The 15,569-nt window shown below is 46.1% G+C and overlaps 1 protein-coding gene and 1 long non-coding RNA gene across 14 annotated transcripts in view; one reads left to right on the top strand and one right to left on the bottom strand.

Annotated features, from left to right (window-relative positions):
* The window catches only part of RBFOX1 (RNA binding fox-1 homolog 1), a 1,664,339-nt gene that overhangs the window by 1,467,841 nt on the left and 180,929 nt on the right, over window positions 1-15,569 (bottom strand). For all 12 annotated transcript variants that reach the window (XM_053276061.1, XM_053276046.1, XM_053276045.1 and 9 more), the window contains exon 2: window positions 10,262-10,321. In XM_053276061.1, the coding sequence (XP_053132036.1) occupies window positions 10,262-10,321 (60 nt within the window). The remainder of the gene's footprint in view (window positions 1-10,261; window positions 10,322-15,569) is intronic.
* On the top strand, window positions 563-7,081 carry LOC128336431 (uncharacterized). 2 transcript variants are annotated; one of them, XR_008311969.1, is made up of 4 exons: window positions 563-602; window positions 4,506-4,541; window positions 4,781-4,931; window positions 6,959-7,081. It is a non-coding gene; the product is annotated as an uncharacterized LOC128336431 (long non-coding RNA). The 2 variants fall into 2 exon arrangements; XR_008311968.1 differs by having other exon boundaries at window positions 572-602; window positions 4,506-4,583.

Below are 15,569 nucleotides of genomic sequence, written 5' to 3'. Positions count from 1 at the left end.
CCAGCAGCCAGGTCTACTGGGTAGGCAGAGGGCAGGGTACCTCCTACCCCAAACAATGGGTGGACCTGGTGGCTCGGGTACATGTCTGCTGCCATCTCTGTAGCAGCACCACTCAGGTCCTCTCATAGACCTGGGCTCCATTCTTTTAATTTCAATTTTGTTTGTTTAAAGGGAGTTGGAAGATAATCCTCATTTTTCAAGCTGAATATATGGTTGCCCTAACCAAACTCAGCATGTCCATACTGACTGACAGTGAGCACTTTCACACAACCATATGGGGGCAGGTTGAGATGGATAAAAATCTCCCACCCTAGTAGTCACAGACAAGGAGAACTTCTGTTTGGATCACCAAACTCAACACACACACACACACAGCACATCCAACAGCTCCACTGCTGAAATCGGGAGTTGAAACAATAGAAGTTCCTCCAAGGGCCAAGAAAGCCTACCCAGCATGCCTCATTTCATTACAGATGCCCTCTGACTGGCAACCAAGGAACAGGAAGTAGGCCCAGACCTACTGAAGGTCATAGAGTGTGCATTGCAGAGTGGCCGCTCTATTGCTGCAATGGCTGCTATGCCCTGAGAGCTGCACTGAAGAGGTGAGTGGAAACATACAATCAAAAGAGCAAGGCAGGAGGGCTCACTTTTTCTCCTACCTTGGTTTAGATCAGGGTACAGAAACTGGATTGCCCTAATTTGAAGAACCTGAGCTGGAGGGATTTCCATGGGTTCACATGGTCGAGAATACCTGGGTATGCTGCATCCTACCCTTTATTTGATGGTTAAGTGAATGGACCTAGGGCTGTTTGAATTCCAAAACAGGAGTAATTTTCCCAGATTTACCTGGAGATGCGGCCAGGAGTTGAATGTGGGCCCTTCTGCATGCAAAGCAGGTGCACTGTGAGCAGGCTACAGCTCCTACTCCCAAAGAAAGTTGTAATACAGCTTCCAGGAGAGCTGGTCTTGTGGTAGCAAGCATGACATGTCCCCTTTGCTAAGCAGGGTCCACCCTGGTTGCATATGAATGGGAGTCTACATGCGTGAGCACTGTGAGATATTCCTCATAGGGGCCATTCTCGGAAGAGCATCTGAGTTCCAACTTCGCTCCCTGGTGACATCTCCAAGATAGGGCTGAGAGAGACTCCTGTCTGCAGCCTTGGAGAAGCCACTGCCAGCCTGTGAAGACAATACTGAGCTAGGTAGATCAATGGTCTGACTCAGTATATGGCAGCTTCCTATGTATTCAGGAGAAAGGAGGGCCAATGAATGGAATGGTCCTGCCTCTAAATCAGAGGAAGCACAGTTGGCAGGTATGCTTGCAAGGTGCATGGTTCAATTTTAGGAGTGATGAAATAGCTCTACACCAATGGGAGCCAGAGGCCATTGAGTCCTTAATAATGCATTTAACTGCTGCAAGAGCAAAAAGGGGGCAGGGGGATTATCAGTATTATGAAATGAGTTTGATCCGACTTTAATAGGTTTTTAAACTAGAGCAGCTGTGCCAGAGAGTGGAGGGGAGGGAGAGAAGGTCTCTTTCCCTTGGTGGCAGGTGACCAATTTCTCTTTGATCAGAATGCTAGTAAACGCCACTCACAATACAGAGAATTTCCTACAGCAAGCTTCGGTATTAGATTGGATGTGTGTCTGCATTATGTAAATTGTAATCGCTCATTACTGCCTGTTTCACAAGCCAACCAACTCTCTCTGTAACTGTATGAATTCATGATCAGTTGTAATTCACCTCCAGCGCGGCGTGAAATAAAAATTGAAGACTGTCTGCAGAATGAAAAATGGAAGCTGATGAAGGATGGGTGATAGTCGGAGGAGCAGGACGTAGTATCTTGCTTACAGCAGCAACTAGAGTTGGGGGTTTTGGAAACAGTGAACATCTGCCACTCTGTGTGGCTTCAATACGAGCAGTATTAAGGCAATCGAAGCAAGGATTGCCCTTCAGAATCAGATCAAAAGGTGTATCTAGTCCATTTTCCACAGCATGCAAGCAGCTGTTTCCGAGAAAGGCCATTCCAAGGGTAGCAGAATCAGGCCTGTTACCACCTTGTCAATTACTGTAGTCATAAGCAAATGTTCAAGTTTATATATATATATAGAGAGAGAGAGAGAGAGAGAGAGAGAGAGAGAGAGAGAGAGAGAGAGAGAGAACGAACGCTGGTAGCAAGCATGACTTGTCCCCTTAGCTAAGCAGGGTCCACCCTGGTTGCATATGAAAGGGAGACTAGAAGCGTGAGCACTGGAATATATTCCCCACAGGAGATGGAGCCGCTCTGGGAACAGCAGAAGGTTTCAAGTTCCCTCCCTGGATTCTCCAAGATATAGCTGAGAGAGATTCCTGCCTGCAACCTTGGAGAAGCCACTGCCAGTCTGTGAAGACAATACTGAGCTAGATAGACCAATGGTCTGACTCAGTATATGGCAGCTTCTTATGATCCCCTGGCAAGTGAACAAGCCTTTACTCATGGGCAGTGAGAAAAGCATGCAGGATTTGTGGGGAGGAAGCCATGAAGAGCTTACCTCAGACGATCCATTTGCTCCCCTTGAGCAGGCGGATCACCCGCCCAGATGAGCACCAGCTGCTACCAGTAGCTCCGAAGGTTAGGGTGCCGGGGCATGGCGCCTTGCGTCGCCCCACCTCTTGGAGCCCCAATAATGCATTGTGCAAGTGCTCTGTACATTAGGGGGACCTCCCTTCCCTTCCCCCAGTCTGTCAGCTGTGGCTGCACCGTCGCCAAGACTGCAAGCCAGGGGGGAACTCTGAGAAATGGCGACGAGCTCGCCAACAAAACCCACTCTCCAACCCTGTTTTGAGTGGAGGCGTCATAGGTGGGTTTGCTGCCATGGTGCCGCCAGGATCTGGTGTGATCCTGGCAGTTCACACCCATGTGCCAACTGGGCTGGGTTCTCTTAGCCTGGTTTTGAACACGCGTGAGAATAACCTCATAAATCTACTATGTTATGGGAGTTCCGGGGGGCCCGTGCAATGCGCATGACCCTCCTTGCTGCCCAAGGAGTCAGCTGCACATCTGGGAGTGCAATCTCCATACCCATGCCAACAGTGAGGATCGTCTGCGAGGGAGGTGAGCTTTTCGTGTCTTCCTCCCCTGCCCCTTGAAGCCCTTTCTCACGGATCGTGAGAAAGGGCTCTTCGTATCTGGAATGTGCACAATACATTGCTAATGGAATCAAAAATTTTGGTTGTTGCTTTTGATTCCGTTACCAACATATTTCACATGTTTCAGACACTCACGGTAACATTTAAGGGCTTTGTAAAAATATAGCCTTATTGTAGGAGATGTTTGCTTGCCAGGGTGTATATAATATTGATGTGGATATTTGCTCATGGCTACAGTCATTGACAAAGTGGTAACAGGCCTGATTCCATTACCCTTAGAATTGCTGTGAACGCATGGAGCTGATGGCCTTCACAGGTTTATTTATTATTCAGACACACACTTCAGAATACATACTCTGTATTCCACTGAATAGTGTGGTTCATTGTCAAGCTTATCCCCCCATGTATTTGTCAAATCCAGGGGGTCTCCACCTTGGGTCCCCAGATCACTCTGGACAACACCCTCCATCCTTTCTCCTTTCAAAGGCAAGATGTTTACCAAATTACACTTTGAGGACATGCTTCAAAAGAAAACTGAGAGCAGAGAGGAGGGGCTGCTTCCCTCAAGGTCATGAGTGTACTTCGACGTGACTTCACTCAATGTTTACCCCGAAGCCTGAAGCCAAGTCTGAATAATACCCAGGAGTCTTCCCTGATTACCATCTCTTCTCATCTCCTGTTAGTTTGGAAGCCTGATGGTCCTGTGGATGGTGTACTTGGAGGATTGTCAATGTATCCAATCCATCCATGGGATGCTTTCCACAGAGGCTGAAATGTCTCTCTGGCTCCAAGCACAATGCCTGAGACTTCCCTCTCGCTTATTCCCACGGCTCTATGCACACAGTGGACACACCAGAAAAAAATGGGGGGGGGCACAGAAGGGGCCAAGTGCACTTATGGGTGGGAAAGCTGTGCCCCATATATTGGATTTCTGAAACAGAATTGGGGGGCAAACTAGATGACTGTGGGGCACTTGAGGGGGGATCCCTCTGGAATCACCCTAGTATGCACAAAATGCTTTGGATGGTGTTGTGCCCAGTTTTGGTGGAGAGGTGGGATGCTGAATTGGACCACTGCCACCCCCCACCCCCGGGAGAAGAAGAAGGCACTGTGGCCAAGACTGCAACACTAGGAGGGGAACTCTGAGAATGGAGACGAGCTGGCCAACAAAGCTCGCAAAATTACTAAGCCCATTTCAAACAGAGTTGGGGCAAGTTTGCCAATTGCTGCTTTGGTTTTGTTTGTTTTTAAGAAAGCAAGATAGTACTTAATGAACCTCCTTCCCAATCAACCTTCTCATTTGAAAACAAACTAGTCAACTCTGGACAAGAACTGCATATTGATTTCTCTCTTGCACTTTTTATCTTTGCTACAGCACGATTCTGGGAATATCAGAAGATGTGTATCTAAGGTGAACAATACCTCTCCTCTCTCCAAGCTACAAACTATTAAAGTATGTGCTAGATCTCACTCGTTGCCCCTCCAACTCTTTGCCTGTCTTTTCTCTTTCCTTCCCCTACTTTTTCTCATTCTTTTCCTCTTTCCCCCATTTAGAACTTTCAGCTCATGTAGTAAGATTGCTGGAGGATATATTGGGGGAAATAAGGTGCTCCCCTACAAATATGTCACAGTACATTATTGTTTCCATAGCAAAGTGTCAATAAAATGATAACCAAGAAACCCAGACTTGGCTAGTGGAGGCTAGTGATTGATGCACCCAGAAATTTAACCTAACAGCCAGGCCTGAATAAGAGCAAGCAAATCAATCAATCACCAAGAAAACAAGGAGAGAAAGGACAAGGTAAGTTTGTTAGGGCTAGTCTTTTCTAGGGTTTGGTTTCTGGCTGGCTAGGGGTTTGTTTTTGAGAGGGCCGTTTCAGTTGTGCCTAGAGAGAGAGGGTGGGAAACAGCTTTTAGGCAGTCAATTCGCGTGGTGCATGTCGACACCAAGAATGTTGGGAAATGCAGTCAAGAGGTGATGGAAGCCAAATTCAAGCTGCTAGGTAGGACCTCCCCCACTCTCTGGTAGCATTCTCTGATGTGCTAACTGCTCCACACACAGGACCAGCGAGGCAGGAGGAGCTGAGGGGACTCAATCAGCGTTCTCTCTAATTTTTTTCATCTGTGTGTGGAATGCATTTTGTTCTGGGTGGCAGTATCAAGGCAGAATGGGGCCTTCAGAATGGGGCCTTCCTGATTCAACCTGAGAGGGATATAAAATTAACTGAGCGGACATAAAAAAACCTTTGAGTGTGCACATGTCCGCATGCCTTAGAGGAAACACTGGACTCAATGCATGGATGAGATGGTGGTGTCAGCCACATTTGGAGTACTGCATACAGTTCTGGTCACTGTATCATAAGAAGGGTGTTGGAGAACTGGAATAGGTGCAGAAGAGGGCAATTAAGATTATCAGGGGCCTGGAGTACCTTCCTTATGAGGCAAGGCTACAACACCTGGGGCTTGTTGAGTTTGGAAAAGAGGCGACCCCCAAGATAGAGGTGTATAAAATTATGCATGGGGTAGAGATAGTAGGCAGGGAGAAAGCTTTCTCCATCTCTCAAAACTCTAGAACCAGGGGTCATCCCATGAAACTCAAGGCCGGGAAATTTAGGACCAACAGAAGGAAGCACTTTTTCACACAGGGTATCATTGATCTATGGAATTCTCTGCCAAGGGATTTGGTGATGGCCACTTGCTTGGGTGGCTTGAAAAGGGGCTTAGACAAATCCATGGAGGACAGGTCTATCTGTGGCTACTAGTCTGGTGGCTGTGGGCCACCTCCAACCTCAGAGGCATGATGCCTCTCAATCCCAGTTGCAGGGGAGCAATGGCAGGAGAGAAATGGCAGGAGAGAGGGCAAGCCCTCCCCTCTTGCCTGTGGGCTTCTCAGGGGCATCTGGTGGGCCTCTGTGGGAAATAGGATGCTGGACTAGATCGGCCTTGGGCCTAATCCAGCTGGGCTGTTCTTATGTTCTTAAGGTAACATGCCAATGTGTTAAATCATGCCAGTGATGCAGATGACTCACACAGAAAGGTAAAGTAGCTCTATTTGTCCCCTACACCTTCCACATTTTAATCTGGGTAGCAGATCTGGGCTGTCCAGGTTTGGGGCTGCTGGGTCAGGAGGCCTCCTGGCTCCCCATATTCCTGGATTAATCCCCTCCTACCTAGTAATTCTCTTTTATTTAGCAGGGGGAGAGTAACTGGCCCTCTCCACCCACAGCACAGGACCTCCAGTCACTGTTGTTGGTGTCTATCTTATGTTTCTTTTTAGATTGTGAGCCCTTTGGGGACAGGGAGACACCTTATTTATTTATTTATTTATTTATTTATTTATTTATTTATTTCTCTGTGTAAACCGCCCTGAGCCATTTTTGGAAGGGCAGTACAGAAATTGAAATAAATCATCATCATCATCATCATCATCATCATCATCTGTGGTCATGAGAACAGGCTCATACTCTGGTGAAATATTTTGAATTGGAGCACTCCCTGACACAAGCTCAATGATAAAAAAATTAATTCTGCCATAAATGCAATAGTTTTTCCATATTTCATCATTTTCATCCTTCTTTACCGACCTCAGTATCATGATTAGTATTTAAATTTACATCCCATTATTCTTCTGAGAAGTTTATGATGGAGCACATGATTCTTATCTGTTTCTTATCTTCACAATAACCCTGTGACGTAGGTTAGGCTGTGAGGCTGGGTCACCCACAACTAGCCCTTCAAGCCAAAGGCTCCCCACCCCCATCCTTTAATTGAATATGAGCATTTTGTTAAGTTGCCAGTTATTACATAGCCATCTGTATCTATCCTTAGATGATTGTTTCAAAGCACCACATCCAAGCAAATCCTTCTGGCCACCAACAGTCAAAGCAACACGAGAAACGGTCAAGTTCACTTTCCTACTCTCACTAACCAAGTTGTATGAAACAAATACACATTGGAACTATTGAATTTCTGAGCAAATTATTTCCTTTCTCTCCCTCTACCGAGAGTGGCTTTTTAAAAATGCACTGCTCATTTTTCATCTGCTGCCTTTGACCCTGAAACAGCATCGGTAGAATCATATCCAGATGTTTGCACTGCTGATGTGCGAAATACCAGCCATCCAGGCAGACATATTAAGCTGCACATAAAATCCCATGAGGAAGGATGAACTTTATGCAACGACAAATGTATGTCCCACACACTCGCAATTCCATCTGCAGGACAGTGTGGTCCAGTCTATGACATCTGAACAACATCTGAGTAAGAGACAGTTCTTAAGAACATAAGCAGAGCCCTGCTGGATCAGGCCAAAGGGCCATCCAGTTCAGCATCCTGACAACCAGCTGCACTTGGGAAGCCCCCAAGTGGGGAAGCAGAGGGAAATCACCCCCTCCCTTGGTGCTTCCAAGTGTTCAGGGGCAGGACATGCCCATTGGCACTTGGGGGGGGCGGGTTTCCCCCTGGGCAGCCTTGGGGGCACCATTCTGGATGAAGGTCATGGTGGAGGATAAAGGTTAAAGCCTCCCTTCATGGCCCTGATCCAGCCCCTGTGGCAGGTTTCTCTCTCTCACACACACACGCACACACATGCACACACCAAACTATGCATTTAACATCATAAGCCAGTTCACACTGTAGAATCTAAGGGAGGGAAAGAGTTGTGGGATGCAAGGATAAGGCAGTGGTATGGAATCAGGAATATTAATTGTTTAATGAAATAGATATGATGTGCAGAGAGGCAAGTGCAGGCTGCTTATCCGGGCTCTTGCTGCTGGCTGCTTTTTAGCCCCACCTCTACTCCAAGTTCACAGCAGTGAACTTTCCAGTCTCACAGACACTCCAGAAAGGTCTCCTCCTCGGGCACGTACTTTGGGCTAACGGGAACCATCACTTATTCATTCATTTCTCAAGCCACACAAATTGCTCTCCTGTGGCATGCGAGTGTGCTCCAGCATTTCATTTAGGTTTTTTTAAAAAATAAAATAAAATAAAATAAGATGACCCAGCTTCTCCCAAAAATTTGTGGCATGAAGAGGCTTACAAACCTGCTAACCATAGAAGCTCTTCAATATAGGATGCAAAAAAAGTTACAGAAACAAAAACAGAACAGAACAATACTGCATACTATCAAGCAGTCATAAGGAACACGGCCCCAACACTATCGCATAACCTGGCTCAAGTGCTTTACTGAAGAGGCCTCTGACACCAGGTGAGTAGGGACAACTGGACATCCAGTGGAAGTCCGTCCTTTTACATTTTAAATTGCTGTAATGTTTTAACCTTTTTATTTGTTGTTTTTATTATTTTGTTGTAAACCGCCCAGAGACTTGCATTTTGGGCGATATACAAATATGTTAAATAAATAAATAAACAAACAAATAAATAAGGGATTCTCAAGTTTTGGGGCCACCAGAGAAGAGACCCTGTTCCTAGAGGATGCCCACTTAGCTTCAGGTGGTAATGACAGCCAGGCCACGGGTCCAGATATAGATCAGAATGTGTGAAAGGGCACATGCAGCATACAGTTATGGAATTACTGCTGTGATTGGATACCAGTCATCACTCATGAGTTGGAAACTTGAGTTAAAAACAACAGTAAGTGAAGGCAAGTTCAGAAAACCTTTGCAATTTTCATATCAAAAGCTTATTTTGGAGCCCTTGGAGTTGGGCAGTATGTACATTAAATAAATAAAATTATAGGCAAGCATCCTCCAGCATTGATTAGCAACTTTGCAGACAGAAAAAGACTGGTCTATACTCACTAACCAGGACAGAATTTTCACACAACCATACAATACAGTTATACTTCCTAAAACCATAATGGTGGAATGGTCAATCTGCGTTTTAAAGTCAACAGCAATTCAGGATAAAGGTTTCATTCAGCAGAATCAATGGCTCTATCATCTTCGCAGTTGTAGAAGAGGCACCTGTCCAACTTTAACCACTGTTCACTGCTCTGCCAACTCACCATGGAGGGTCAACCTTCAACTGTCTTATTTTGAGAACGCATCGTTCCATTGCAATTTCACACAACTCCCGGACAATACAGCCCTCCCACCATTTTAGGATGCCCGTGTTCCAACCCAAGTATTTGTTGTGGCTGATCCAATCCAAAGCAGAAGGAGTCAAATTTATATTTTCCCCTAAAGGTCAGCACTTCCCTTACATTCACTATTACTAATGATTAGGTGGAGTTGCGGCGACGTTTGATGATACTCCGGACACATGGATTTTTGGTTTTGTTGGGGAGAGAAGTTAAAATTGAGACATGCTTCCCTTCCTGCCTTGCTCAGGCAAATGACTCTGAACACACATTCAGGGATGGGAGCAAGATAAATACTGCACACAGCTTTCTCACTCCAGGTGGCATGGAATGATGGATGCATCCAACATGGTGGCTTAATTTTTCACAGTACACCAAGCCCTCTCCGGGCACCTGCTCCAGCACTATGCATTTATCCCACTTGGTTTATCTACATGCCACTTTTTCATAAAAGATGCCGCTTCTAATACATGATCGATCAATCCAAATGTTTTTGTTCTACAGCCAACCAACAACCACCACAAAATATTATACTTCACCCTTTTGATCTTCAAGAGCTAATCTAGAATGTATTCTGTCCTTCTGATTTTCCTGGCAGCAAAGGCACATATACATATATGCAGACATATACAGACATCTATCACACAATGCAGCTATTAGCTAACTGAAAACATTGCCACAGTTCCTAAGAAATGTCTTTCATTTACTCAAAGAAGTCAGACATACTCCATCTTTTTATCATCAATACAATGATGCACACTGCACAGCTGTTACTCACATACAAGATGGATTTACTGGGCTGCCCAATGAACTCAAGCAGCAGCAGTTCTAAACCATTTCCCTCTGTTTGACAAGCAAATCACATGGCCGCAAATGTCATACATTCAAGCCTCCGAGAACATTTAGAAAGCTCTCATGCCGTTATTTCCAAGTGGCACAAGATCCATCTCAACTTTCTTTATTTTGTACACACACATACAGCCCAACACACCACTTGCAGTTGATTGATGACTTAACAACCACAAACCAAAACGGATGTAAAATGCCATTACAGAATCTAATCTATTCAGCAAAATGTTTCAACTTACTGGACCTTGAGGACTATTCCTGGCGATGGAAGCCAGCTCCATTGCATCGGATGTATAGCCCTAGGATTAAAGAAAGAGAGAGATACATTAGAGAAGACATTTGATAGATTGGTTGGATTCGGCAAGTGAGACACAGCTTCAGATCAGCTGGCTCTGCTGTGCAGCTCAGAGCATGGCTTTGGGAAAGATTACTAACTCACATCCTACCTCACAGGGGTGTTGTGGAGATGAAATGGGAGGGGAAGCAGGAAAATGTGTGATCCATCAGGATCAGAGGGGGCATGCCCCTGAACCCCAGGTGCTAGGGATCACCAAAATGCAGAGGCATTGCCCTCATTCCCCCATTTGGGGGCTTCCTAGGTGTAGTTCGTTGGCCATGGCATGAAGCAGCACACTGGATGAGCCGGGGGCATAGCAAGGTTGGAGTGGGACCAGATACAAGATTTTAAAATGGACCCCCCACTCACTGAAGCTCAGCTCATGAACTAAAGTAATTTTAAATGAGGCTGAACAGTAGTAACAAAGTGTGTGTGTGTGTGTGTGTGTGTGTGTGTGTGTGTGTGTGTGTGTCCTCTATGTGCCACAACAGAACATCATCCTAGGTTTTGTAAATTGTGGACGATGCAAGTCATTTAATTGTACAAGAGAAACACATGCTGTTCTGGTAGCTCCACTCACATCAATTTCAGAGGATGATTACAACTGAAGGAAGCCCGGGTGGGTGCACAGCTGGGGGAGTCGGTCATGTGATTTGCCTCTGGGCCCCCTCCCCCAAGGCAGTGTGCCCCCAGACAACTGTCTCCCCTTGCCATATTAAAGTTACGCCCCTGGGATGAACCTTTTGGCCTGATCCAACAGGGCTAATGGTCTCCAGATCTCCTCCCTGAGCTCTGTTCTCAAACTGGGTTTCTCTGTTGAATAAGGAGTTGACTCAGATTCTCTGCTGTACCCTCTACCCGGCTTCTGGTCATGTGAACAAGCCTATTCTGTCTTTGCTTCAGAAGCAGAAATTGAAATATATTTGTGATTGTCCCAAATGAATATGGAAATCTAGTTTAGGGACTGATATAATAGCCTGAGGCCTGACCTGGCCTTGCTCAGATTAGAAGCACATGGATGTACAGCAAGAAAGATCATTGCAGAGTAACTATCAGATCATCCTTCCTAGGAAGTGCACCTGCCTGCTTGCATCCAAAAGGTTCCATTGCCTCCAGATGTTCCTGAACTACAACTCCCATGGTCCCCAGCTACAATTTATTGTGGCTGGGGATGCTGGGAGTTGTAGTTCAGCAAGATCTGGAATAGTCTTGGTTGGGAATCATGGGCATAGAGAATACTGAGCTAGTTGGGACAACTCAATGTAAGGCAGCTTCCTATGTTCCTAACTATCTGGCCATAGATGACACTGCCCGGTATATATGTCTCAAAGAGGAAATAAATTTAGGCTTTCTGCTCCCAGATGTTACAAATCAGTGTATCCCCAAGGCTAAGAAATCAATGTGAGTGAGATCCATATTGCCCCCTCTGAACAATAGCACTTTCCCACAATTTATTTGACTGTCCCTACTGTCTATTACCATGTAAATTGTTTCACACAGCAAGGGAAGAAAGAAATAGTACTAATCTCCCTTCGGAAAGTCATAAAATAAAGGAATCAATTTCAAGGTCAATTTAGCCTAAGTAACACCTGCTACCCTTCGTGTGAGTTGCCAATCCTTTGGAAACCCACCATCAGTGTCTATGAATGCAGCAACACGTGCCGGCTAAACACAACCTTTCCTTGAAAGCCAGCCAAGAAATGCATCATACAGTCTGCCTTGAATGCCTCTGGAAAAAGTGACCTGTGAGAAATGTATTTGGATCTAGGTTCATTACGGCTGCTGCTCTGAGAAAGAGGATTTCTGTGCCTGAAACAGAGGTCATGCCTATTTTGCTCTCTTGCCCAGAGCTGCCTGTTCATGCTACGATCCTGCAGGTGCTCAAGGAAAAGTGGAGTCTGTGGAATTCATCACAGAATGCAATTTCTCTGTTTTCGTTTGTAAAAAATAAAGGAAGGTTGGGAGAAGGACTTGTCACTGGAACATAGGAATATAGGAAGCTGCCATATATAACAGCCATGATATATAATATCTCACTGCCATGTATATAATGGCCAGGGTGTCTTTGCATGGCTTTGGCTAGTGCGCCAGCTGCGTCCCTTTATTGAGAAGGCAGATTTGGCCAACTAAGGAGCAACCGCAAATGCATTTAGGTCACAACTCTGTGTGCGTTGGGAAAGACCCCCTTTGGCATTCTACGAGGGTATTCACACAAGCGAAAACTGGGTGGGGCAAGTATCTTACCCAGGTTTGGGAGGTGTGTGTGCTCCCAGGAGGCAGTATTCCCTCTAAAAGGGATTCCCAGATGTTGTTGACTACAACTCCCCAAATCTTTTACTTGGGGATTCTGGGAGTTGTAGTCAACAACATCTGGGAAGCCCTGTTAGAGGGAACACAGGTAGGAGAATGGAGAAGCTGGGTAGGACAGCTTTTCTTCCGACCTTGGTCAAATGCTCTGTATGAATGGTCCAACCATATCCTACCCAGCTCCTGTCAAATGGAACATAGAAACTTAGGAAGCTGCCTTGTACAGAGTCAGACCATTGGCCCATCTAACTCAGTATTGTCTACCCAGACTGGCAGCAGCTTCTCCAAGGAGTCTCTCCCAGCCCTATCTTCAAGATGCCAGGGAGGGAACTTGGAACCTCCTGCATGCAAGCATGAAGATGCTCTTCCCAGAGTGGCCCCATCCCCTAAGGGGAATACCTTACAATGCTCTCACATTTGGTCTCCCATTCAAATGCAAACCAGGGTGGATCCTGCTTAGCAAAGGGGACAATTCATGCTCACTACCACAAGACCAGCTCTCCAAAAATAGTTGTTGCATTTTCCTAAGACGCAATCAAACCTTTTACTTTTACTAAGTAGTTAAAACATAAAACAAGATTAGGAACTGAACGCGACAGAGGCCAACATGCCACCAGATATCTTCAGTAAGCTTTTCTTGGTGTGTTTTCATCTACTTCCCTCCTCTTCATATTTAATGTGGTGAGGGGGGAGAGAATCACTCTAATATGGAAAGCTATTAAGGGTAATGGATTTATATCAGGAACTGCGAATACAGCCCACTGATTCAGGAAACAGATATGATTTTCTCTAGATGAAGTAAGCACTTTTATCTGGTGTCATAATTTATTATACAGTTTTTTTGTATGATAAACCTAGAGCAGTATTAGCAGACTTGATAAGAGGCAGCAGAGAACAGGGCCTGGATTGCATCCCACCCACCCGAATAGGTTTTCTATCAAGTTGCCTCTCCATTTCAATCACAGCCATCTTACAACAGAACCCTGGGATAGTCCTCCATCTCCCTTGAGGCACAACAAAATACACTCAGTGTTGTGTTCAGCATGAAGGAGCAGGAGCAGGAGCCATCACTCAGTGGGAGAACAAGCAGAAGGTCCTCAGATTAGTTCTCAGCATCTCCATTTGAAAGGATCCCCTGCCTGTATCCTTGAAGAGCTGCTCCTACCCAGATGAGGCAAATACAGCAGAAGGCACTTCCATACGTCCAGAAGCAGCACATTCTTTCGTCTCTGCATGACCACGTTTTCCAAAACCATGAGAGTTTTTACAATGCAATGCATTTCAGAGGAACATGGGAAGGCATCTTAAACCGGGTCAGACCATTGGTCCGTTCGGTTCAGTATTACTCAACACTGACCAGCAGCAGCTCTCCAAGGTTTCAGGCAGGAGTCTTTCCCAGCTCTACCCGGAAATGCTGCCAGGGGTTGAACCCGAGAACTTCTATATGCAAGCAGAGGCCCTGCCCCTAAACTATAGCCCCCATAAATCCCAAGGGGCATATATGGAGCATAATATGGAGGACTAGGGCACAGCGAGGTTGGAGTGGGTCCACTCCTGGGACAAGAAGCAAAGCTTTCCACTTCTCCCCTCCCCCCAGTGTCTTTGCTGCAGAAGAATATGTGGACATGGTGAAAAGGAAAAGATGATTGGCGTAGCCTTTCTCTACCTCCTATGCAAATAATACCTTTGGGACTATCGGCTCCCAGCTGAATCTGCCCACCAGCTGGGGAGGACTCTGCTCTACGTGCCGACACCTGCTGAGGCCTGTTTGTCAAGCACGCAGGACAGGGCCTTCTCAGTGGTTGCCCCCCAGGCTGTGGAACTTGCTCTCAGCTGAGACCCATCTGGCTGCCTCTCTCCCAGCCCTTCGGAGGGCTCCGTGCTGCGTCAACACATGAGAAGATCCCCCCCCCGCCCCGGGCAGGAGGCTACAAGCAGCCTTCTAGGCTCGGGGGTCTCTCCAGCATGTCCCACACACTTGCAAGGGGCATCCTGGAACTTCCGGGAGCCACATGGCCTCCAATCCCTGCAGCCCCCGCTGGCTCCATGATGGAGCCACAGTCGTGTGGGTGGCTGATCCGGCCGCCCAGGGCTGCAATTGTGATCACCGGTGGCTTCTCCCCACAAACCCCCTTAAGGCGGGTCTCCCTAATCGTGAGACTCGCCTCTATATCTTATTTTTTAAGCACACTGGTGGCTAAGCCACAAGAGGTCTGAAATAATGGGAAACAATTCCCCCCCCCCAAAAAATATAATGTATAAATAAATGCATGCAACGAAAGCAAATAACCAGTTGAAATTCCTCGGGCCAAATTCCACCCCAGCCCTGCCAAACACACACAAACACCCTCCCCAAATAACAGCAAGAGGCAAATTTAGTAGCAGGCAATTACCCAAAGCCCGTGCCAGACGCCAGCAAGATGCATCCAGGGTATTGTGTTCATTGCAGTCAGCATAATAATAAAAAATATGCTATATCAGTTAGAGCTGGGTTAAGAAAGAAACAATAAAAGGCACAAGCTTTAAAAAAAAGGGGGGGGGACCCTAGGCAATGCAAGTTTAAAACTGTATACTTTTGGAAAATATCTCCCGTTCTGTGTAGTTTGGCAAGAAATGGTCAGGATTGTACAGTAAGTTAAGAAGGGGACATAAGATATGTAAGGGTGATGATAAGCCATTATGATTATGACAAGTCAGAGCTGATATCAAATGGAGGACAATGCAGCACAACCAAGGAAACAAACTTGGAATTATGTCTAGCAATGAGGAAGTAATAGGAACACAGGAAGCTGCCATATACTGAGTCAGACCCTTGGTCCATCTAGCTCAGTACTGTCTACCCAGACTGGCAGCGGCTTTTCCAAGGCTACAGGCAGGAGTCTCACTCAGTCCTATCTGCAGAT

This window comes from Hemicordylus capensis, chromosome 13 (genome assembly GCF_027244095.1).
Source record: "Hemicordylus capensis ecotype Gifberg chromosome 13, rHemCap1.1.pri, whole genome shotgun sequence".
Classification (NCBI taxonomy): domain Eukaryota; kingdom Metazoa; phylum Chordata; class Lepidosauria; order Squamata; family Cordylidae; genus Hemicordylus; species Hemicordylus capensis.
The sequence above is the reverse complement of the archived record's forward strand: the minus strand, read 5'-3'. Positions and strand labels throughout refer to the sequence as shown.